Source organism: Uranotaenia lowii, chromosome 2 (genome assembly GCF_029784155.1).
Source record: "Uranotaenia lowii strain MFRU-FL chromosome 2, ASM2978415v1, whole genome shotgun sequence".
NCBI lineage: Eukaryota > Metazoa > Arthropoda > Insecta > Diptera > Culicidae > Uranotaenia > Uranotaenia lowii.
In genome coordinates this window covers 212,296,612-212,322,319 of record NC_073692.1, presented here as the reverse complement: position 1 = coordinate 212,322,319, position 25,708 = coordinate 212,296,612, and the positions used below count along the sequence as shown (strand labels likewise).

Genomic DNA, 25,708 nt, shown 5'->3' with positions numbered 1-25,708 from the left:
GTCGCGAGCAAACGTCGTGAGAGGATAGTAACCAGGGCATAGCATACTGATTAGTGGAAACATTTCGGCGCTTATTTCTCAACCAAGCATACTTTCAATGCACGTGGTGGCGATATGAAGCCTAGATGTGTTTTTTTTCTACTTGATTCTTAGCATATTTGTACAGCACATATGAATAAATGAAAGCTAGATGTTACCCAGATTGATATTTTGCCGATCGAATATAAACCATTTAAACTATTTACAACTGTTTTGATTTCGTGTTGATTGAAGCAGCAATTGTTGTCTAAAAATATGAATTTAATACTGATGCATAAGTTAAGTAAGTAGTTTTGAATAAAAAAAGAAAGTTGAATGATTTACGTACAATTGTTTAATCTTTATGCTTAGAAGGTTAGTTTTGATTTATACCGAAAACAGTAAAATGAAAAAGATGTATTCAACAGAATAGATCTAAAACATTTTTTTAACATATACAAATGTACTTAACTGAAGACGTATCAAGCGTCTTCAAATTTGTAGAACAACAACAAAAGCCATTGAAAATGAACAGACATAAACTGAAGAAGAACCTGTCCTTTAATGTGAATATAAATTAACTCTTCATCTATAAATTGATGGGTCCAAATTAACAATCTGACAAAATAAACTCAACTTTTTTTTTAAATCATTCACCGAAAAACTGTTAACTTATTATTTGTTTGTTTACACACAATTGAAGTACGTACTTAACATAAAAAGTGTGTTTTGTTTTACATATTTTGTCTACATTGAAGAGACTTTTGATCCACTTTTCTGTTGAAAAGTTTTTTCTTGGTGTTTGATATTCCGGTGGCAGCAGAATTTTTTCGATACATTTTTAATATGACCGGAAAGTGTCAAAAATAATTTTAATTCCTTTCATTTGACAGGATGAAACAAATGGAAACGCGCCTTTAGCCATGAAATATCTACCATTTGAGATTTTTTAAGAGAATATGAAAGTTAAACTGTGATGATATCCGTTTGCACTTGCCTCGATGATTCTTTATTGAAAATTAAGAATTACAATCAAAAAGGCATTCAATTTTTTATGGTTTTGAGAGATGTTTACATGAAAATATCCAGAAAATAAAATGAACTAATGAAACCATCGTAGCCTGTACAGATTATTTAATTTTCTTCTGTTTAATATAAAAAAAATCTGCTTTTTAATTAAACGTTAATGAATGTTGAAAATATTACATAAACCTAAATGAATACGCAACTTACCACCAACAATGTTGAAGAAATTTTGAAATCAGAACATCGCAATGCTTCAATTAGAAACTCTTGATAAAAATGGGTAAAATTAGATAAAGTAGACAAAATGCTGTGATTCGGTTAAATAATATAAAAAATCTTTTAAACATATTCTTTCCTCCTTTCAAAACTAATCGTTTCCTGGATTCATTGGGTTAAAGTTCAAAGGAATTTAATTAGCATTTTTTGATTGCATGAATATGAAAAAGTAATTTTCAGTATAAAAAATTTCTAGATTTCATGGCAAGACAAGTGCTCTTCGGGAACTGGTTCAAGTATACGGAAGGAGAGAAATGTAAAAAAAAACTAGGACAGCGAGACGATTAACAACTCAATATTTAATGCTATTTTTAAGTTAATCAGCGACGTATAAATGGAAAATAGACACAAGTTAGACATGGTAAGACGAAGTTTACCGGGTCTGCTAGTTATTATATTAAATTCACATATCATCCTCCAATTGTGTAGAAAACCAAATTCCAGCAGTTCCTTAAAAAGATTTTTTTTTTAAATAAAAAAAGGTTCGTTGTCTGTGGAATTGTGTAGATTCATCCCTCATAGCAAGCGCAAAAATGAACATCTGCTAAGAAAAAAAGATGAGAAAAGGGACAAAAATTTTAAACGTGTTTCTGACTTGCAGCTTTTTTACATGTTCAGTATTTTTGGAAGCAATTGAGTACTGTAGAAACATGAACTGATTACGGAAATAAAGAATTAAGAATGTTGAAATTGTTGAAAATTGAAAAAATATTTTCATCGATAACATCCAATTATATACAAGCTGAAACGAAACGTATCATTAATTATTAACGTTATCATACAGGAAGCGAACATTGTCTTCTTCTAAATCCGAGGCTCGTTCAAATTATGGTATTTAAAGCTAAGCTGCATGTTTTATTAATGTAAAAAATATTTTTAATTACAATTAAATTTCTTTTAATTTATATTTCTACCAAACTTGATTTTTTTTTTATTAGGCTGAGAAAAAATGAGCCCACTGTTCTCGCTGTTATTATTGTTTGAAATTCTGAGCAGCGAGAGACAAAAATATTATTTGCAAGTGAGAACATGATTTTTTTCGAGACTGCCAGCATTGACAGCATACCCTCCGTCAATTGAGTGAGTACGGTCACCGTTCTTGAAAATAGAGCAAGACGAAAGATTAGGAAGATAATAAGTTGAAACGGGCTCACCAGAGTTTGCTGCTTACCCAAGTAACACACAAAAGTAAAATAGGTTTTATAATTTTTGCAAGGAGTTTTATAAGTGATGTATAATACCGATAACTATTTTGAAATGTATTCATTGGAAACCTTTTCACGACTTTACTCCAGGACAGCTACAAGTGTCTTATAAAGGCAATCTATGAAACAGCAATAAATTTTTCTGATTAAGTTTTTATTTGACTCTTTGTGCATGCTATAAAACATTTTTATATCTCAAAATATTTACCTTTTGAAAAAGTCAAGAAATACCTTCATACAAACCTGTTTTGATTTATAAAAGCCTTTTTATATACTTTCTCAGTACCCTTGTTCTTATAAGGTCTTTGCAAGAAACTTCTGTTTTATAAATGTTGCTTATTGACTGATTGTAGCCTTTTTAAAACGTTTATATGCAGCAAATCCCTCTATATGCCAAAATAAGCTTGTAAGGGGTATTTGGCCAGATAAAGGGTTTATAAAAGAAAGTTATGCAGTAATCGACCAAAACGTCAACAATAGGATGTTTTTCGAAAGCAAAGGAGGGAATAAGTGTTTTCGCGTTTGCCTGGCACAACAACGGATGAAATTGACGTCGTCTTTTGTCAAAAAAGGAATGGAATGCTGCTCAGTGGAATTATACACTGGAAATGTACATCTCACTGGAATTGGTCTTGATTACCGATAACTGCAGTTTTACGTGAAAATAATCGAAAAATAAGGTTGTCTCTCAAGAATATTGTGATTTTCTAAGTGAACAGTGTAAATAATTGTGTTCAATTATTTTTATGAGAACAACAAAAGATTAAATTCATTTCTTCAATCATCCGGAACGGAGGCATACTGAATATTTGATCACCTGCTAGGAGTGCGTAGTTTTGTTTTGAATTTATAATTTTCTAAGATGAAGTCAGAAAATGATCAGAAAAAGTGTAAAGTAAAGTTTGAGATAAACATTCCTATGTACATGAAACATTGTGAAATAATTCTTGAAATAATAAAAATTTTAAACAAATGTTTTTGTAAGTTTTATTTGATTATCAATTCCTCTACCGTCAACATTATTTGAATCCGAAAAGTTTTATAAGGTACATGTAATATTCTTTTGGTAATATTTTCGAGAGGGCCTTGCAGCGTTTTGTACTTATAAGAATTAACAAAATGCTTCAAAAAAACGCATCGAGCCTAAAGCAGTTTTGTAGGAAAGGCTCACAGACTGCTATATAACTTTGTCGGTTTATAGAATGCCGTTCAAAGTGCTTTTTGTAATTCCACACTCCTCAATAAGACAAAAAAGTTATGTAAAAGTGTATTAGTTCGATAAGTAATTTATAAAAAACAAAATTGTTTTTTAAGCGTTCAATATCGACTATTATTAATTTCATGTATAAGCGCCATTTGTACGAAAAATAATGATGAATATAAAAACGATGTATATCTATTTTAGAAAAAAAAAAACACTTATCTTGTTCATGTTTTTTATGAGCTTGGACATCCTTACGACTGTGATAATGTTGAAAAAATGTTTACCATTCACATGAAAGATTCTAAAATTGAAAATAAAATTCATTCAATCCGATTAATCGGATATTTATTCTTAAAAAGGACGAATTTCAGCAGGCCCCTCATTTTTCTCAAATTTTCTCATACCTATTTGCGGTAAATTTGAAAGCGCAAGAGAAAAATCAACAGGTAAAAAAAAATCAGGATGAGAAAATAACTTTGAATAAAATGATAAAGAACAGGTATTAGCTTTGTGTTTTATTTTATTTTTATATTTATTTTGAACGAGATTAATTAGTTTTAAAAATTATTACCAGGATCCTTATTCCGGAGCAGAGTTATTTGTAGATGAAAATAATATAATCAATAGGTTTCATAAGCGCAATTTATAAAGAGCTTTTGAATTTGTTTTGGCTTACTAAGGTTTTATAATTTGCGCTACAGAACCTACTGCAGAAGGGCCTTTTTGTGCTATTAAGCGTTGTATTGCAGTTTTATTGATCCTTATATAACCGGCCGTGGTTTTATAGCTTTAATTTATAGTTGGTAGGAAGTCCCTTAGAAAACCTAAATTGTTACTTGGGATAGTATGTGTAGAGGCGTCCATCGCCTGCTGCGATCCGCGAAACGCATACTTATTTTTTCACTTCCTTTCACCTGCAACACTTCCCTCATCCACCCACCACCAATCATCTTTTGCAGCTTGCTTTTTTCGCTGTTTCACAAAACCGCACTGCATGTTTAAAAGAAATTGCATTCCCCGACGCATATGAACGGAAAATACTGAATTAATTCTCCACTTGGTGGCTTGGGAAACCAAATCAACATTGCCTTAAGATGCCCCTGCCTTTCTCTATAACTAACACGCGCAACGATCCTTCTTCAATCAGGTCATTTCACAACTATTATACATTGGAATCACTAACTTTTTTCCCAGAACTTTCTAGAGCACCAATTTTTCCAAACCAGACTGACCAATGCGCCATATTCACTGCATAAATACGCACATAAAACAAAAAAACAAACAAACGCGACGACTGATTTTGCGACCGCTCTCCGCAAAGGCTAACACGAGACTCCTCTATAAACTATAATATTTTGGAGGCCTCAAAATAATTTTAATTTTTTTTACAAATAGGTAATAATTTTATTACTCTATTTATTCTTCACATCAGTTCACTTTATTATTTTAAAACCCACAGCCGGGGATCTCGGGTTAAATCGAAGAGGGCAGCAGTGCCTGAAATGATATTGAAAAAATAAAACGGGAAAAGTAATCAATTATGGGTAATAGGACAACAGCAGATTAATATTAAAAAAAAAAACATTTTCACTCACCTGAAAGACTGCATTTTCCAGCCCGGCAGATGTGCTGAAACTGAGTCCCGCTAACAGTACGCTAGTTCACCCGTTAGTTAACACAGCATCCTTCGTCCCGATGATCTTTCGTCCTTCAAGGGAGGTTCCCACGGGTTGGGGCACTCGAGAACAGCATTCGCCGACACTTGAACAAATTGAAAAAAAAAACAGTAAATATATTTGGCACACATATAAGTATGAAAAAATGTGGAAGAATAAGAACACAATCTCATTTACCCGAAAACATACATTTTCCGACCAGATTGATCTTTTTTCCGGCTCCGGGTGCGTATCGGTTTAAATGCACGTTGAGGTCCTGTCCGGCTGTCGTCGATACAACCTGGACTTCACGAAAGACGATGACCATGCGCATTGTATTTAATTGTAAGAACACGAATCGAGCAATATCTTAATATCATGCGCATGGTAATTTAGACACGAGGAAATTACTATGACCTGTCACATTGTAAAAATACTATGTCGTAGTTCTTCTGCCAAGATTTCTGGTAGAAAATACTAAATCGTGGTAGAAAATACTAGATCGTGGACATGGTAAAATTATCATGATCTTGTATTTGAAAAACCCATGCAGTTTTTTTCCTTGTAGGGTGATCCAAAATTGATAACTTTGACAGCTAAATCTAGACGGCGGTTTGGATCCAAATTCCGACCAAAGCAACCGCATCCGTGGTCCATATGGCTTTTACACAGTCAGTGCATTAGTTTAGGAAAGCCGTTGAGCAAACAAATGTGGCAGCCCCATGTTAAATGAATACAAATCGACGAAAGAAAGATATTTTTTGAAGAATTTATCAAAATTATAGAAAAATTCCTTATATGCGACATTTTTCAAAAGCTAGAACATTTTTGGACTTGTTTGTGTTTTTTTCTGATTTCGAGTGGGTTCTTTGAAAAAAAAAATGAAGATTTTGTTCAGGATACGAGCGTTTTAGTGGAAACAGGACAAATATTGCTCAAGTTTCTTAATCAATCTCGTAATGAAAATTTTTTGGAAAAACTTCATCTTCTTGGTTCAAAATTTCATAAGATAGACCCGAATACGTGAACAAAGGATCTGAAGGAACCGTTCAATGTGCTTTACAATGATGGTTGGCTGTTTTTCATTTTGTTTTGCTTGATTCCGCACTGATATCCAATAAAATATCCACAGAATCGTTTCCACTTGTTAGCAAATGATTCGAAATTCACTTTATGAATGTTTTTTTTAGAGGAATCTAGAATTCTTATAATGTAAAACCAATATTTTGATTAAATTTTGCTTTTTCACATATAAAAACATCTGACGTGTGTCCAACAGACTTTTTGTATGTGTGTGTAGTAAGAGTCCTATTATATCTACCAGTTCACACTTAACTTATTTAGAACCGGTATAAAGATTGATGAGGATGAGGAACTGATGAGATTTGGATCAAATTCGACGAAGGAACACCCCAGCTAACACCCCAGTCATTCAATTACGACAGGCTTTGCCCAAAAAAGTTGAATCGGGTAGCAATTCAGACAATTCCGAAAAATAACGTTTTTCAGGCACTCCTCCTTGTACATTTTGAAGTCCATGGTCTTAATTTTCACAAAAACCGGGATTTTTCGTCCGCACCTGCAAATACCTTGCCAGATCAAAACTTTCTTTCAAACTTATTGGCTTAAATTAATTTGAACTTGCCTGGGACATCACCCCGACCAGTGCAGTGGCTTTACAAAATTTTTGGCCAGGAAGCTGCCTAAAATCCATCTTCACGTACGTTTCGTCATCTATGAGGATGCATTCGTCGTACTTCGTTAGAACCTTGTTGTATAACTTCGGGGCACGTCCTTTGGCTACTACATTCTGCTTCAATGTCCGGTTTGGTTGCTTTCTGGCCCGATAAGATCGTATTCCTTCGCGCAGACGAATCCTTCTGACGGTGCACCAGTCAGCATTGTATTTCTCGGCGATGTCATAGACCGACTGCTCTGGGTTTGCTTTGATCGTTCTCAACAATTTCGATAGTATGCATCTCACGGAAACGTTTGAGAACGCTGCACACGGTCGATTTGACCATTTTTAACGATTTCGCGTATTTTGAACCTGATCACGTCGGATTTTAACGTGGGTGTCCAAAATTAATTTTCGTTTCGCGGCTTCCATCACGTGTAACTTTTTTGAAACAAAACGAATCGTAATGAAATTTTCAGCACTGATAGAGTGAACATTCCAAAACAAAGTACTGTCAAACTTTCACGATCCGACAATTGGGAGCGCTATGGTATAATAAACAGTGCGTCCAGATTTAAGATGATTCACTTTACTACTATAGACTCACTTTAGTATCTAAATAATGTTACATTTAGCTCCATTTGTCTGAAAAGTTTTTGAGATTAAGGGGAGGGTCCTAATTATCCATACGCAAACAGCCTCTCTTATATAATATGATCTCTATGGCTTGATAAATACTCGATTTCAGACAAAAAACTTAAATGGAAGCCCCCTTTCCCCTTTCCATTCGCAACTGCTGCTTCATAATCAAAAACACTCTGATATCAAATTTGGTTCCATTGGTTGATTAGTTCTTAAGCAAGACAACAACATTTATATAGAACACCCTCCGTCCCTCCTCTTCCGCACTGCAAAGCAGAAGGGTCTGTTACTTTCATTGAAACATATATCGTAGTCAAATACCTTCCCATATCAAATTTGATTCTATTTGTTAAATTACTTCTTCAGTCATACCAACACAATTGTATTGGGTCCCACTTCCCACTATCTATGTACTCCCTGAAAGAAGGGTGATGTTTCAAAAAATCATAGAACCATTGTCGTACCCAAATGATTTTCCATGCCATATTTGATTCCATTTGTTAGATTAGTTCTTTGTTTATGCAAAGCATAAAGCTCCCCTCTTCCTTTAATTTATTCCCATTTGAAAGAGAAAAGTGTCTCAAATAATCATTTAACCATTTCACGTATCCAAATGCCCTCCCATGCAAAATTTGGTTTCATTGTTCGTTTAGTTCTCGAGTTATGCGGAAAATTGTAAAGGAGCCCCCCTTTCTCCTTCCTATCACCCGTAATAAAATTAAACTTGTTTTCCACAATACTTTTTTCGATTGCATTTCTTGGTTTATATCTGTAAAATTTCAATTGTTTTCTGTATAGCTTTGCCTAACATTTATTTTCTCTCGAAGAATAAAAAAAAAACGTCTTTTCGGAGCTGCGTTTTTTATTTAAGAAAAAAAACAAGATGACAGAGCAGAAAAATATCTGCACATTTGGTGACTGTAACAAAACGACCGGCTACATTCCGCCGGAAGCTGTCTGTCATCTTTTTTTTTACATTTTCTCGCGCAACGGTACAATGAATTATATAAAAAAAACAAAAGGGAAACAATATGCTTTGCCAGTATTTAGTGAGTGACGGTGATAATATGGCGCGAATCCCGCATTCACTTATTTACATAATAACATCCGCTTTTTCTTAAACAGGAATGTATCTTTCGTCCATGCTATTGTATTCGGTGTGTTCTTTTTCTGTTTGTGTTTCTGGTCTCCCGTTTCGCAGATGATATAGCGGCGTATTTCGGAGTGAAGGTGGCTCTCTACTTCGCCTGGTTGGGCCATTACACGTGTGCACTTTGTGTTCCGGCCGTGCTGGGAACCATCCTGTATGTCGGCCTCTGGGGTCGCGGTCAGGTGAGAATAACTGGGACTTATTAGATTAAATCTTCCCGGTCGGCCTTCTCGTTCGTTTGCGTGGTAAGCGTTTTATTTACGCTGACTTATGGATGCTTCATTTAATTCTTTTTATGTTTTTTTCTATTGATTCAAATGAACCTAAGGCTAAGATAGTAAATAATATTAAAGTAGGTAGAACATGTGTATTCCCTCCATACACATAGACAATTGTTTATGTCATGTCTTATGTTTCAATTACAATGAAACTAAATAATTAACGAGATTCCGTGAAAAGGCCATCCCTCGGGAAATGAATCGTCTTGGTGTATGTCTAATGAGCCAGAATTGTTCTAATGCGATCTAATTTACCTACTCTTTCCTATCATATTGTCGGAACAGGTGGCACAGGACATCGGCCATGTAATATTTTCCCTGTTTAACGTGGCGTGGGCTTCCCTGTACCTGGAAGCGTGGCGACGCTACTCCGTCGAGCTTGCCTTTCGGTGGGGAACTTTGTCGACGCCACCGGAACTTTTGGAACCGCCTCGACCATTGTATACGGTAAGTCGCTTTGCTGCTGTAACTAAATAAAAAACAACAATCTGTCTATGTGCTGATTAATAAATAATTCGTTCTTACGTTGTTCGCTTCCAGGGCTCGCTGGAGGAAAGTCCCGTAACCGGTCGTCTGGAACCACGTGAAACTCCCGCCTGGCAGCGACGTGCGTTCCGGTATCTAGTTAGTTTTCCAATTATTGGACTGTGTTTAGTGCTAGTATTTGTAGTGATGTTTCTAATGTTACGACTCCAGGTATTTATCTTTTAATATTTATAATCTAGAAGAAATTCGTTTAGATTTAAGACGAGCTTTACTCATTGACAAATCGTGCCCCACATTCATCTGTTCGGCAACATACAGACATACAAAGAAAAAAAGAAACTGCTATCACTGCTTGTTTTAATTAGTTTCTTTCTCCACATTTAATCGACTTTGTTGTCTCGTGCCTTAATCAGTCCCAGTGATAGGCCCATTTCCTAGTACACACTTCATGATGACGATAATGATGGACACTTTTCTGGCGATGTTGTTGTTTGGGACGAAATAAAGTGAACTCGGAATCGGTCTCATTGGGCCTGTTGGTAATAGTTCTGTTACGATATGCTTTCATGGCTATACTGTCTCAGTAGAGTTTTACCAAAAGGTCAATGTCACAATAATTGGATTAGAAGGCGCGATGTCTATTTTGAGATCTCACTTGTCGATTAAAATGAAGTCAATTATTGATGATTTATACGTTCGATATCTTGTCGTGCTAACTTAAATTAATTTTGGCGAAAAATTCTCAAAGGTATTTCGTTTAAAATAGGGAGGTTGTTCGTGGATAAATACTTTGAATTTATTGTTGAGCAAATGAAGTGCATAAATTGTTTTAAATTGAAATTTAAAACTCAGGGCTCTTTTGACAAGCTATTTCATCAAGCAATGTTCTGATTTTTTTAATGTCTTTATTATAGAGATTTTCAGCTTTCAGCTGGTTCATCTCTTTTATGAGATTAGACATACGAGAAAGAGACCATAAGGGACTCTCTCAAGAGGTGGGAAGTACATTATAACGACAACCCCTACAATTGGGGACTAGGGGAGATGGGGGCATAATGGCCACCTTAAGGAAAACGGTTATTTAACCATAGAAAATAGCTATAATAGGGAGGTTACATTATTGTTTCGTGTTCAGACACTTGAAAAGCCTATTCCCTAACGGGCTGAAACGTGAAAAACTAGATGAAAACGTTAAAAAATGCATTTTAAAAAATTTTGCCAAAAGCTGAAAACCAGCCACTGTGGAGGCATAATGAGAACCCCCCCTGAGGCAGTATGAGCACCATTAATCAGAGCAAGATGTGCGTTTTTGCCGGGGAATCTAGCAGCGAATTCAATTCGATGAAGTCAGGTGAGTCGTAGATTCATCAAACAAAGCAATAACAAAATAATCTAGGTCTGTTTGTAGAATACAAACAATTCACGCACGCTCATACATTAAGTGCTTTGTTCGGAGGATGATGCTACTAGCCGTATAATGTAACAATAAAAAAATCGATCATGAATTGTGAATGGAAAAAAATCACCTCGAACAGAAATCTAACTCTAGTCTTTTGATTACTTCTCCGACACCTTACCAATAGGCTAAATCGTCGGATGAAAACTAGTCAAGATGTGGCGCTATAAATCAATTTCAATTCGCTGCTAGATTCTACGGCAGAAAATGCTCATTATGCCTCGATAATAAGGTGCTCTATATGCCCCTAGTCAACAAATTTAAGTAAAAACGTGTTTTAAAATTGTTAAAAGTGAAAAATCAAAAATTTTATGATGGTAAAAATTGAGAAACAATGTGTACATCATGTTGCAGTACGAACATTATAGATCAAGGTTATTTTAAGATCATAAGAGCTTATTTCGTGTTGCTCAAAAATTATAATATTTTCGTAACTTGAGAACCAAGCTAGTTTTTTTTAAATATCTCTGTAAAGATGATAAGGAGATTCCTTTTTTTGTGAAAAAATAATACTATAGGAAGTACGAAACAAATCCTCATGAAAATTTATTTAAGAAAATACGTACTTTCGTAGAAAAGCGTAGTGCTCATTATGCCCTGGGTGCTCGTTATGCCCTCATCTCCCCTACATACTAAAAATTGAACATATGGTCAAGGTTGCCGAAATCACAGAAAAATCTATAATTTCACAGAATTTTGAGCCAAATTTTATCACAGAATCTGTGTCACAGAACACAGATTTTTTGAACTATTTACAGATTTTACAGAATTTTTAAATTTTGGACGTTTTTTCAAAATAAATTTTATCATGTCGATAAAAATTTTGGATAATTATCTTTGAATAGGAGAAATATGATAGAATTGATAATGTTGAGTGATTTTTTTTAAGTAAAATGTAAAAAAGACGCAATTGAACATGACTTTTGATTGAAATTAAAGGACAAAGCATCACAGAAAATCTTCACAGAATTTTTGGGAAAAATCACAGAAAGTCAGAATTTTTTTTCGTCAAAACACAGAATTTTTTTCGGCAACCTTGCATATGGTCTTTATACTTGATCGAATAAACCAGCATCCTTCAAGAACGAAAAAACGACCTCTGTCATGGTTGGATCATTTCCTAGCGCCTTCCCTATATTCTTGGGGATATTATACGTCAGTCTAGCAACTTCGTATTGTGGGCATTCGTAAAAAACGTGCTCCACCATCTGATGTACATGACATACTGTACACTGGGTCCGGAAAACACTGCCAACGCTCATTTTGTATGCAAAAGCTACATGCCCCGTCCTTAGTCTAGATAATTTTCGTTGTTCTCTGTGTTTTTTAGGATCATCCCACTTAGTTACCACGCTTTTAATCTTGCGAAGGAAGAATTCCCTGGTTTCTTCTTGTCCAGAACAGTACCATTCCTCAGCCCATTTTCCGGTTATCACTTTAGATACCCATGTCTTTGTATCTTCTGCTGGGACAAGATTGCTATAGAGTGCTTGCCGACGACCTGATCTTGCGAGTTCATCAGCTTTTTCGTTCTCAGGGATGCCGGAGTGACCTGGGATCCAGACAAAAGTTGAATTTGATGGAGCTTCCAGTAAGATTTTCTGAAGCCATGGGTGCTTAACTGACTCTGATTCTAGAGCAGAAACCACACTGGCCGAATCTGTAAAGACGGCGATGGGACGATCTGAGGGTGTTGTTGCTGCGATAAGGGCTGCTGCTGCTTCTGCTGAGAAGACTTTACAATGGTCTGGGAGTCGATAACAGGTCTGGTCCCGAGATACCTATCCCGACCCTTCCTGATGCTAGTGAGCCGTCCGAGTAAAGAACTGTGTGGTTTGAGTACCGGGTCCTGGTCAGTTCTATTACTGCTTTTTGGATAGCTGTTGGATTGGAGCCTGCTTTGAACTGCTTCTTGATTGTCAGGTCAGTTAGTGTTTTAGGAAGGTTCCAGCCTCTGGTTCCACACCAATGGCCCTTGGACACTGGCGGGAGCTTCTGGCCAGTGGATTCTCTAAAGAGGCGATCTGCCTCGGTCAGGAGGAACCCCTCCCCGTTCGATTCGGATGTCATCGAAGCAAAACTAAGTGCTCGGTGGCACACCGCTCTGTTTATAAAGTGTCGAAATGGAAGTTTACTACTTTCCGCACAAGCCGCGTCGCAAGGAGTGGAAGGTAGAAGTCCTGATGTTGTCTTGATGACCCGGTTTTAAGTAGGAGCTAGCTTTTTCAACCTAATACTGTTAACTCAAGGCCGTATGTAATTCTGGAATTTACGATCGCATTTCCGATATTTATTCTTGATTCCCTGTTGCTGTTCACGTGTTGTCCAGCCAAAGTTTTTAAGATGTTGATACGGCTTCGACAGTCTTCCTTTATTTTATCAGAATACGAAGCGAAGGATAGTTTTCTATCGATTATAATGCCGATTGTTTTAAGTGATTTACGTCTTGGTACACTGGTTCCATTGATGATAATTGGTGTATTAAGTATCCAATGGTTGGAATTGCATATGTGTGTGTATTAACTTTTGTTTGCTGATAGCTGGAAACCAACAAATGAGGCCCAACGAGCCACCCACGAGACAGCTTGGGCTAGTTTTCGTCGCATGGCCTTCACGGTGGCGCCAGCAACCATCAAAACCACGTCATCAGCGTAAACAAATATACGAATTCCGCTGGGAAGGTTATCAAAGATACTATTCATTTTCACAAGAAATAGTGTCACGGCCAGTACAGAGCCTTGAGAAACACCAGTCTCTTTATCTAAAGCTCTTGATTTATGGTTACCAATCATTACTCGGAAGGATCGTGAATTTAAAAAGTTTTTGATGAAGTAGAGCATGTGTCCACTGTCCACCCACACCCCAATTTACAAGTTGTCTTAATACTGACGGCGTCCACGCTCGATTGTAGGCTTTTGCTATGTCTAAGGCTGCCATCTCAACATGAAGTTCATCCCTTCTTGCCTCGTTTAATGCATCGCTGAGTGTTCCAAGATGGGTATTGGTTCCACAGCCTGGTCAAAACGCGAGTTATCGGGGATCTAGTAAACCGTTATTATAAAGGTGTTGTGTAAGTCTACGGTTGACCATTCTTTACATCAGTTTGCTGGCGCAACATGTGAGGGAGATGGGTCGGTAGTCTTCAGGGCTCCGCCCGGTTTTATCGGGTTTTTTGATAGGGACTACAGGCTTTCCGACCATTCCTGTGGAAACTCGCGTTTGGTCCAGATACTATTAAAAATATTTAGTAGTTTTGTTTTGCCGCTTGGAGTTAGATTCTTCAAGAGTGGGTAGCCAACCTCATCTGGTCCTGCAGATTTTCCTTTAGCAACAACCAAGGAAGTTGTCAATTCTCGAAGTTGAAATGGCTGACATAGATGTGGATTAGCGTTGCTGTTCGGTATTCTGAAATTAGATATCGAGTTGCATGTTGCAGAATTTCTTCTAATGAATTCGTCAGCATAACCATCCAGTGCCGAAAGGGAGTAGAAATATTGGCCTAGCATGTCAGCTATGGTTGCTGTATCCGTTACTGTGCCGTTCGGAGTAGTAAAGGCAAAGCCCTTTGATCTTCGTTTCCCTGAAAGGGCGTTTACTCGTTGCCAGAGTTCTGCCGAAGTATTGTTGTTGTTTACTCCGTCGATGAATTCCTGCCAACTGTTTGTCTTAGCGTCTCGTATTGTCTGCCTACATTTGTTCCTTAGTTTGCGGTATATCTCTGCTGTTACTTCTTTGTCGGGATGGCAATCGGGGAGTCGCTTGACTGCGCGCAATGCCTTCCTTCTCCCCTTAACAGTGGCCTTGACTTCTGGGCACCACCATCGCGTTGCTTTTCGGCCCGGTTTTGTACTAGTTCTGGGAATTGCTTCGATTGCTGTGTCATGCATACCTTCTGTGAATTTTTGTATAGTTAAAGAATCTGGATCCTCTTCGAAACGATTCATCAACTCTTATGCTGGTATAATTCCCAGTTCGCCTGATCACAGACCCATCGAGGTCGCCGAGTAAGCTCCTTAGGTTTATCATTACAGCGGATGATAATGGGATAATGGTCGCTACCCATTGGGTCATGGTGAGTGAACCATAGGAGTCGACGAAGCAAATTTCGACTGGAAAAACTAAGATCGATCACAGTTTCCGTTTGGCCATGAATGAAAGTAGGAGATCCGTTATTCAGAATTACGAGCCCTACTTTATCCGCATTCTCTAGTACGTCAATTCCACGGCGATTTCGATTCGGACTGCCCCATGCTTGATTGTGTCCATTGAAGTCGCCTAGGAGTAAAATCGGGCCGATGATCTGCTGAAGAACGTTGGTAAGTTTGTTCCGCAGGTTCGGAATTTTCTGGTTAGGCAAGTAGATCGAAACAATTGTCACCAAAAACGGGTAAGAGACTTCAACTGCAACCATAGGTAGATCTGTGTCTAGATCAGATGAGGTTCCACTGGATAGCTAACGTAGAGCTCGTAGAGTGATTCTTACTTATGATAGGTTGCTGTTTCGGTATTGAAGCATTAAGTGTTCTACTTGTAATAGTATTTTTTGAGCTTCCGATAGAACTGAAAGATGTAGTGCTTGATGAGTCATTAACGTCTTGTGTTGATCGGGTGGCGAAACCCGACAGAGCTGCACCAGCAGAAGCAGTCTGTATGGACCCCGCTATTGGCACAGACGCACAGATGAAGGATACGCAAGTGATATGGACGAAGGGCCAGCAATAGGTTGCTTAATATTAAAAAGTTTCGCATTCCATTGGTCGTACTGTTCAGCACATGTTCTAGTATTTTGTGGCATGGCTTTACGTGTTGCTAGCCTGGCGGATCGTCTGAAACATATGCCTGGTCGATGGTGGTCAGGTATAACGATTCCATTGGTGTCCTGCGAGGAATACGGGGGTAAAACCCGCTTGTCTGTCTCGCAATTCCTATTAAACTCAGCTCTCGTGGTGTCCTGCGAGGAATACGGGGGTAAAACCCGCTTGTCCGTCTCGCCATCCTTGTTAATCTTAACTCCCACGGTGTCCTGCGAGGAATACGGGGGTGGAACCCGTTTGTCCGTCTCGCTTGATGTTCTCCGGTTTCGGAGGTGGTATGCTAGTTCCGGTACACCATAGACTTCGGCACTGGCAAGGCCCAGGGGCTCCGCACAAGTTCTAGCATTTTGAGGAATGGCTTTACGTGTTGCTAGCCTGACAGATCGTCTGAAGTGGATCCCTGGCCCCTGGTTGTCCCCCCCCCATTCTGATACCGGTCCTCCAAAGACTTCCGCACTGACAGGGCCCCGGCTACCCGAGGTAGTAGTTAGGTTTTTTAATAGTGGGTTTTTAGATTTGGACCTGCAGTTGTCCTCTCTGTTGAGTCGCTTTGAACTATCCACATGAGAGTTTGTTGAAGCCATTGGTATGTTCAGAATTGTCTTGTCGGTTATTTTTGATCAGAGAGGACTCGCTTGTAACTGGAGGTAACGTTCATGGCAGCTCTTAGAATTCCAGAAGACCGAAACGATTCGATTTATCTGAATAAATGTCCATTTCCGAAGTGTTTTTTTTTTGTTTGGAGTTTGAGAGACCTTTCGAGGAATCGTAACTTTCGTCATCTGATATGAAACAAGTAGACTGAGTGTCCACTGAGATGACCTTCTTATTTTGCCTCATGTTCTTCGGTGAATTACTCTTTTCTTTCTGTCTGGTGTGAGACTGTAACTCAAGACGTCTGCTTTGTCTTGAGAAGCCACGACTTTGACGTCCATTTCTATTGTCCTCAAGTTGATTGGATTCTTGGGGAGAACGAGATCTTGATCTTACTTTTTGGTTACCAACATTCTGTGTTTTTTTGACAATAGCTTTGGTGTTACTACTGAGTTTCCATTTTCTGTTGCTGTAGCAACAGTGATATCTCGTTCAGTGACATTTTTATGGACAATCGGTGCAATAGCGATGTTCGCAGCAGCCAAGGCGGCTTTCAGAGATGCGATTTCAGCGTCCTTCTCTTTGAGAAGTTTATCTTTGTTCCAGAGTCCTTTGAAGAGTTTTTCAATTTGACGATCCCGTTTCTCAGCTTTCATTCTCATAGCGTTGAGCCCTTCGTCCTTCTTTGCGGTTTCGATCAGGAGTTCATCGAATTTATTTATCGTCAAATCGGGCATCGTTACTTTCCGCAACTTTCATGGCAGCAGTCTTGGATCTGTGATTGGCTTCAAACATCCTTCGAGCTGCAGGGTACCCAACTCCCTGGTCCACCATCAGGTGCTGAATATCGGTCTCCTAAAGGTAAACTGGACACTTTTTGCAAGCGACTGGATGTTAATAATCATCACAGTGCTTGCAGTTAGTTTTTTCCTGGCATGGTTTCTCCGGTGTGTTATCGTGTTTTCCACAGCATACGCCGCATACTGGAACAATCATTGTACATCTTTTTCTTGGATGTAAGGATGATAGTTGGAGTCGGAACGTTTTTGCCTCCTCCCTTGCGCGTTATCTGCCATAGGTCCTTAACTCCCTGTTTCTTAAGCTCCTCCTTGAGTTCTTCTGCTGTATATTCCATGGATTCTGGGCAGTAAACCACACATCTACATTGGTTGCGGGTAGGATGGTCAATTATTCTGATTGGAGTGTTATCAGCCAACTTGTTCATCTTTTTAAATTGATCGATCTGCTTTCTTTTTCTCAGTTTGATAACGTTAGATGTTGTTTTGTGGGTATGCTTCTTTGATTTTAGTGCCAAGTTATGCCTCGACTGCCTTCCTGATTTCAAATGGCCGCTTCGGTAAGACTGTGTCCACTGCCTCTAATTGTAGTACATGCATTTGTCCATGGTCTCCGTTAGGATCGCACCCTTCGGGAACACTTCGTCCAGCAAATACTCCATCTATTCTGCTGTTCAATCCAGGATCCCCTGGATCACCGTAAGAATCGGGGTCGTAACCCCCCGACATTATGCCGGGAGGTATACGTGGATCTTCTTTTTAATGTCTATATTTCACAAAAAAAACACTCGCAGCACGAAAGGTTGAGAACTACTGTGTTGAACTACGCACGTGATTCGGTTTGTTTTGATCTTCGTCACTTACTAGTGTTCACTATCGTTCACTCATGCATTCCTCACTGTGAGTCGGGACGATTCACCTCTTATGATCAATCACTCAATTTTCTAGAGAGAAAATGGTGTCCTTCCAAGCGTCTTTCCGCGATTGTGGAAATATTAAATCACGTTATCAACCTTACTTCATAGAGATAACAACGAGAATCCAATGTTCATAGTAAAATTGTCACTTGTAAAGAAAATTTTCAATATCACTCCGTAGATACGCCCACTGCGTCGTATATAACACGTGTTATCGCAACGAAACCCAAGTGGCGACTGTCAATTTCTGAATCTTTTACCCTACTAACGGCCATTCGTCGTAGTGAAGACCCGAAATGTGAGCCTAACATATTTCTTTTTAAATTTGCATTCCACCGATCAAGAAGTGAGGAAGTCTAAGAATGCGGAGTATCATTTTTGTCATTTTTGTCATTTTTGTAATTTTTGCCATTTTAGTCATTTTTGTCATTTTTGTCATTTCTGTCATTTTTGTCATTTTTGTCACTTTTGTTACTTTTGTCATTTTTGTAATTTTTCTCATTTTTTGTCATTTTTCTCATTTTTGTCATTTTTTGTCATTTTTGGGCATTTTTGTCATTTTGGTAATTTTTGCTATTTTTGTAATTTTTGTCATTTTCTTCATTTTTGTCATTTTTGTCATTGTTATCATTTTTGTAATTTTTCTCATATTTGTCATTTTGGTCATTTTGGTCATTTTGGTCATTTTTGTTATTTTTGTCATTTTTGTAATTTTTGCCATTTTAGTCATTTTTGTCATTTTTGTCATTATTGTCGTTTTTATCATTTTTGTCATATTTGTCATTTTTGTAATTTTTGTCATTTTTGTCATTTTTGTCATTTTTGTCATTTTTGTCATTTTTGTCATTTTTGTCATTTTTGTCAATTTTGTCAATTTTGTCATTTTTGTCATTTTTGTCATTTTTGTCATTTTTGTCATTTTTGTCATTTTTGTCATTTTTGTCATTTTTGTCATTTTTGTCATTTTTGGTCATTTTTGTCATTTTTGTCATTTTTGTCATTTTTGTCATTTTTGTCATTTTTGTCATTTTTGTCATTTTTGTCATTTTTGTCATTTTTGTCATTTTTGTCATTTTTGTCATTTTTGTCATTTTTGTCATTTTTGTCATTTTTGTCATTTTTGTCATTTTTGTCATTTTTGTCATTTTTGTCATTTTTGTCATTTTTGTCATTTTTGTCATTTTTGTCATTTTTGTCATTTTTGTCATTTTTGTCATTTTTGTCATTTTTGTCATTTTTGTCATTTTTGTCATTTTTGTCATTTTTGTCATTTTTGTCATTTTTGTCATTTTTGTCATTTTTGTCATTTTTGTCATTTTTGTCATTTTTGTCATTTTTGTTATTTTTTTCATTTTTGTCATTTTTTTCATTTTTGTCATTTTTGTCATTTTTGTCATTTTTGTCATTTTTGTCATTTTTGTCATTTTTGTCATTTTTGGTCATTTTTGTCATTTTTGTCATTTTTGTCATTTTTGTCATTTTTGTCATTTTTGTCATTTTTGTCATTTTTGTCATTTTTGTCATTTTTGTCATTTTTGTCATTTTTGTCATTTTTGTCATTTTTGTCATTTTTGTCATTTTTGTCATTTTTGTCATTTTTGTCATTTTTGTCATTTTTGTCATTTTTGTCATTTTTGTCATTTTTGTCATTTTTGTCATTTTTGTCATTTTTGTCATTTTTGTAATTTTTGTCATTTTTGTAATTTTTGTATATTTTGTCATTTTCTTCTTCGTCATTTTTGTCATTTTAGTCATTTTGGTCATTTTAGTTATTTTTGTCATTTTTGTAATTTTTATCGTTTTTGTCATATTATCGCTTTTGTCATTTTTATCATTACTGTCAATTATGGCATTTTTTGTCAGTTTTGTCATCCAGAAAAACAAATTTTCTTCGCGAATTATATATAGGTAACAAAACGAAGGCAGAAGTTAATTCAGTTGTTGGACGTTAGTCGTCGTCAAGCCGAATAGTCATTAGACCAAAGGGGTCTAGCCCGTATAGACGATAAGTCAAATGGGCATAAGGCCTAATAGACGAAAGGCCGAACGGTCGTTTAATAAATAAATAAATAAATAAATAAATAGATTAAATTGACTGATTTTACTGCTTAACAACCGAGAAACTGACTTCGGAATAAATAAATTCCAAGTTCAAGATTCAAAATTCAGAATTTAAGATTATTAATTTGAAACTAATCCGAACGTTGAAGTTGATCCTATCTATATCAAACAACATCGCTTAGAAATGTCCTGGCGTTCGTCGATCTCCTCCGTTTTACTCACTCACTCAATGTCGTTCCATATACTCATCACACTGTATTTGATTTCTTTTTGTTTCTGTTTGTTTACCACATCAAACACAAATGTCTTGCAGGATTGGCTCGATCAGCACTTACCAAATTCTAACGGTGCCGTCTGGGATTGCATGTGCATGGCGTCTAAGGTCTGGACTACAGTATTCTACAACAAAACCAAAAAAAACTTAACAAGTTACAAAATCATATACCTTCTTAGCTCTAAGAAAATCCCCATTCCGTCCCTTCGATGTGTTTCTCTGGGAATGATAAATTAATAGAAAAAATCAACTTGACTTGGACTTCCCACTACCTACTGCTCAGATCCATCATTCTCTATGATAATGGTATAACATACAGAATTCTATATCAATCTACTATATCTCCTTGTTTTATTTCTCAGTTGCGCTAATCAATCCACTTTCATGCCGAAACAAACACTTCCTTCCAGCGATTATGAAACAAACGAGCTTGCCACGTTAATGTTAAAGAAACTTTTTTTGTTAATAACCTTAAAATATTTTTATTTAATCAACTCTATAGGAAACCCCTACTTTGTCATACAAGTCATATATTTCTACAATTGGAGTAAAAATAAATATTGGTGTTATCTCAAAAACAGTGGCCGTATGATTCAATATAGTGATTTTTAATTTGCAATGGCGACCGTAAAAAATGGATGGAATATACATATTTGCATGTAGTCTTTATCTGAGATATTTTAGTTAGGAACTTTGGAGATAATTGCTCATAATTTGTACTTGATTGCGAGAAAGAAAAAAAAATTACCTTCACTCGAATGGCAGTCGTTGAAAACTGCGTTTAAGCTTTTGTTTCCTCCTTTTATCGATTTAAATCCTTATTATTAATTTCAAACGAAAGCACCTTTCAACTTGGCTTAAAACTGTCTGCCAAAAGCAAAGTGAAAAATGATTCAGCCTTCAGAAGCCCATACCACAAAATGTATTTGCTTCATCCAGCGACGATACAGACACTTAAATACCGCCCAACAAAAAGATAATTTTTCGCGGGCCCAAGTATTTTCTAAACAAAAAAACTCACACAAAAATGTCACCAAAGTTATTCTCCCGGCGTGGGGGATCGTAGTGGCGGAGGCGCTAACAAAACTTTTTCCTCACTCTTATCACTTAATTTATCCGAGGCCTGGTTTGTTGTTTACGCTCCAGATTTTCTTTTTTTTTTGCTTTATTTCAGCACTTCTCTCATATAGCCGACCTGATGATTTGCTCCAAATTAACTCAACCATTTGTTTTGCTAAGCACATTTGTGGTTTAGTTCTCGATTATTTTGAACCGGAGCTTAAGTTTTTATATAAAATATCCCATTCGAAAAATCTATTCACTTAAAATAAACAGAGTTTAAAGTTCCAATTTAAGTTGAACAGTTAAGAAACTTAGAATTCACGAACATTATTTTAAATTCATAATTCAGGAGGAAAACAGTGTAAAATACAGGGTAAAATTAATGTGAACGCCTGGATTTGTACAAGGGCTGAATACGCCACGATGTAGGCAATAGATGTTCCGATGGAGTGTGGGTTCCGAATAAATTGAACACATTCAACCGATAATAAAATGTTCCGTTTCTGTTCGACCGGTACCTAAGTACATTTGAACAAACATCCTACTCCTACATGATGTACGCTTGGGACGGACGAAAGTTGGCATATTTTCAGGTTCAAGTCAAGTGATTACATCTCCCTTGTCTGACATTACGTAATCTGAACCTTTCGGGAGATGCTGACGGAGAGAGAGAGAGAGAGCTAATTTACATAATGTGATAATATTTCCGTCTGGGGTGCGGTTTCGGCTCCGGGGGCATTTAGTTTGGATGGGAATCGCTTTGAATTCTTCCTTCATAGTGTGAATGTTTTTTTTGAATATAACATGAAATTGGTATCTCGGATAAAGAGCTATGAGGAGTAAAGGGAAGGAAAACGTTATCATGTTTTAGAACCGCTCAAAACTGTCCCAGTTTATGGATTTAATTTTGAAACATGCTGAATAAGAGTCTACAGGGTGGCAACGTGAAAGTGAAACACTTTGTTTGTTTCATAAATCTTGGACCATTTGTTATTTCTCTTCGAAATCAATTTAAATATCATCTACAAATAAGAAGTAAAATTACAAAATAAGCAATTGAATTCAAAAGGGATCACCTGGGTGTTTAATGGTGGTTCAGGTGTCTTGAAAGCTTTGTTTTGATTCAAAACCTATCCATGATTTTTGCAAAATTTTTAAGTAACGTTTACATGAACTTTTATGGTTTTATGCGAAAATTGAATACCCTTTGTATTGAAAATCGATATCATTTTTGGTTCTTCTGTGTAACCGAGCATGCTAATTGTTTTTGTACCAGTTTATAAATTATTTGAAGGAAATTTTCCGCTGAACAACTTGGTCGAAGTTCAAAATATTCAATTTTTCCATTCAAACATAAAAGTTCAAATTTATTTATGTAAACATTACTTAAAAATTCTGCAAAAATATCATGGATGAGTTTTGAATCAAAACAAGACTTTTTAGTCCCCAGGGTTTGAGAAATTCAAAAACAGACCTCAAATTTTCTCAGTCTAATGGAGCATATTTTCGGACTTGAACCCACTAGACTTCAATATCTGGCAACACATGTTAGGGTACAGGACGACGTTTGGCATTTGAGGTTGAATACATTTAAACACGTTTGGTGAAGATTTGGAACGAAATTCCGAACTAAGTCGTACGTGCGGTTTGCAAAGAATTCGAAAATCATTAAGTTCTTAGTTTATAATTTGACTACCTATAAATGACATTGAAATTGATTTCGATGAGAAGCAGAGAAGGTTTGAGTTTTATGCAATAAACATAACTTTCACGTCACCACTCTGTAGTGTAAAGATGTCATAAGTCCGTTTACTATCCGGGCAAGTTTGAGTAAATACTCATGAATTATTTAAAAAAAAATTCAAAAGAAAAGCACATAACTATTTTTTTTTGTAAATCAAAAACACATCAGATTTTAATCATATTTTAGGCTTCCAAATTAGCATTCATGTTAATTTAGTTAAAACTTAATCGAAAACTACGTTTTTGGACGAAGATAAAAAAAATCAATTTGAGCAATATCCAGGCACCTTTTAACGAAATCTAAGCTCCGGGCCGGACCGAACTTTTCCCAAATTTTGTTTTAAATAGCATGGGAAGTCCGTAAAAACTCGGACAATCTGGCAAGCTTTGTCTAGTTTTCTGCGAATTTCGATCCACGTATTCTATAATCCAACAAAAGAATATGGAGAAAATTTATTTCTAGTTAATTTAGGATTTAAATTGGATTCTGATTTTGAATTCTTCTGTTTGAATTTTTTATTTGTAGAGTAGGGTAAATGTACCCGACCTTGGCACCTAAGGCATGGTTTACCCTTTTTTTGAACATTCCAACTTTCCTGTTGAGTGCACCATAGAACATCCTTTGAAGAATTTACTTGCTAACTTGCTTAGAGTTCAACAAAATTATGTTTTTTCTATGGAACTTTCATTAATGTGAGCAAAATGCATGCAAAGTACTCACTGCGTGCACTAATTACTTGGCCGCCGTACCAATTGTTTGCCGTTTCGATGATCCGATTCTTGGCCACCAGCAATGTGCAATAGATCTTTACCAACAACGCTCAATTGACAGTCAACAGAATTGTTGGCTATTCTGAATATAAGGCCACTGACAGAATGACGTCAGCTGAGCGTAAAGTTCTATGCGACGATGGAACACCGGGCTTCACTCATAGGGGAACATGCCCTATTATGCGCCACATAAGCGAATCGCTGATTTTCTGTGTATTCCACGTGCAAATTATGTTAAAAATGAGTGTAATCGTTGAAGAAAAGTGTTTTCTACAAATGCCTTTGATTTTTCATTACTCAAATTGCTATAGGGGAAAAGTTCATATAACGCCCCATGTGGCTAATACGCGCCACTCTTGTTTTGAAGAATCTGAAACATTTAAAGCCTGCAAAATATTACCAATTTGTTTTAAATGCTGTGATTGGTCATGGCAAGTATAAATTTTTCCTTAAAATGCCCCTGTGTCGTGATAATTTCACAATTTCGGTTTTTCTTCATTTCGATCTAAATTTTAAAACACTTTTAATAAGGTGTCACCAAGCAGAGAAAAACGAATAAGACAATATTTTCTGACACATCGATAGAGGAGAATCTAAATTATGATTTTATGCTAAAATATCATACTGAACTCCCTAAGGTATGCTTTTCATGGGTATGTTCTATCACGGCCCATCCGCTCGTTATAACGCGCCAATCGTAGTAGGCTGAAAATAGCATTAATTTTTCAAAAAGGCCAATTTTTATTGAAAATGAACGAATAGTCTGAAAGCATATTTTGAGCGTTAATTCAGCCCAAAAAATCTATTTTTCATTTTTTGTTAAATTTCTATTAGTCCATTTTGATTTTCTTTTCAGTCACAGTGTCTGTAAGTATTGGTGTGTTTTCGGTCTTCGGCTGCTCTCGGGTGTGTTCGGCTGCTAGGCGCGTATTGAATACACAGCGGCGCGTATTCGCAACACAATTTTGTTCTGTGGCTTTGAATATAGTTTTTAAAAATCAAATTTTTGAAGAAACTATAGCAATTTGAGTAATGAAAAATCAAAGGCATTTGTAGAAAACACTTTTCTTCAACGATTACACCCATTTTTAACATAATTTGCACTTGGAATACACAGAAAATCAGCGATTCGCTTATGTGGCGCATAATAGGGCATGTTCCCCTAGTTTCTTCAAAAATTGGATTTTTAAAAACTATATTCAAAGCACCAGAACAAAACTGTGTTGCGAATACGCGCCGCTGTGTATTCAATACGCGCCTAGCAGCCGAACACACCCGAGAGCAGCCGAAGACCGAAAATACACCAATACTTACAGACACTGTGACTGAAAAGAAAATCAAAATGGACTAATAGAAATTTAACAAAAAATGAAAAATAGATTTTTTGGGCTGAATTAACGCTCAAAATATGCTTTCAGACTATTCGTTCATTTTCAATAAAAATTGGCATTTTTGAAAAATTAATGCTATTTTCAGCCTACTACGATTGGCGCGTTATAACGAGCGGATGGGCCGTGATAGAACATACCCATGAAAAGCATACCTTAGGGAGTTCAGTATGATATTTTAGCATAAAATCATAATTTAGATTCTCCTCTATC

General features: G+C 36.5%; 1 protein-coding gene across 8 annotated transcripts in view; it reads left to right on the top strand.

The window, feature by feature from the left end:
* Positions 1–25,708, top strand: part of LOC129749946 (anoctamin-8-like) — a 178,348-nt gene that overhangs the window by 94,414 nt on the left and 58,226 nt on the right. For 7 of the 8 annotated variants that reach the window (XM_055745093.1, XM_055745094.1, XM_055745096.1 and 4 more), the window contains 4 exons: positions 8,906–9,036; positions 9,418–9,579; positions 9,673–9,828; positions 20,571–20,639. In XM_055745093.1, the coding sequence (XP_055601068.1) occupies positions 8,906–9,036; positions 9,418–9,579; positions 9,673–9,828; positions 20,571–20,639 (518 nt within the window). The remainder of the gene's footprint in view (positions 1–8,905; positions 9,037–9,417; positions 9,580–9,672; positions 9,829–20,570; positions 20,640–25,708) is intronic. The other variant, XM_055745098.1, reaches the window with a different exon arrangement.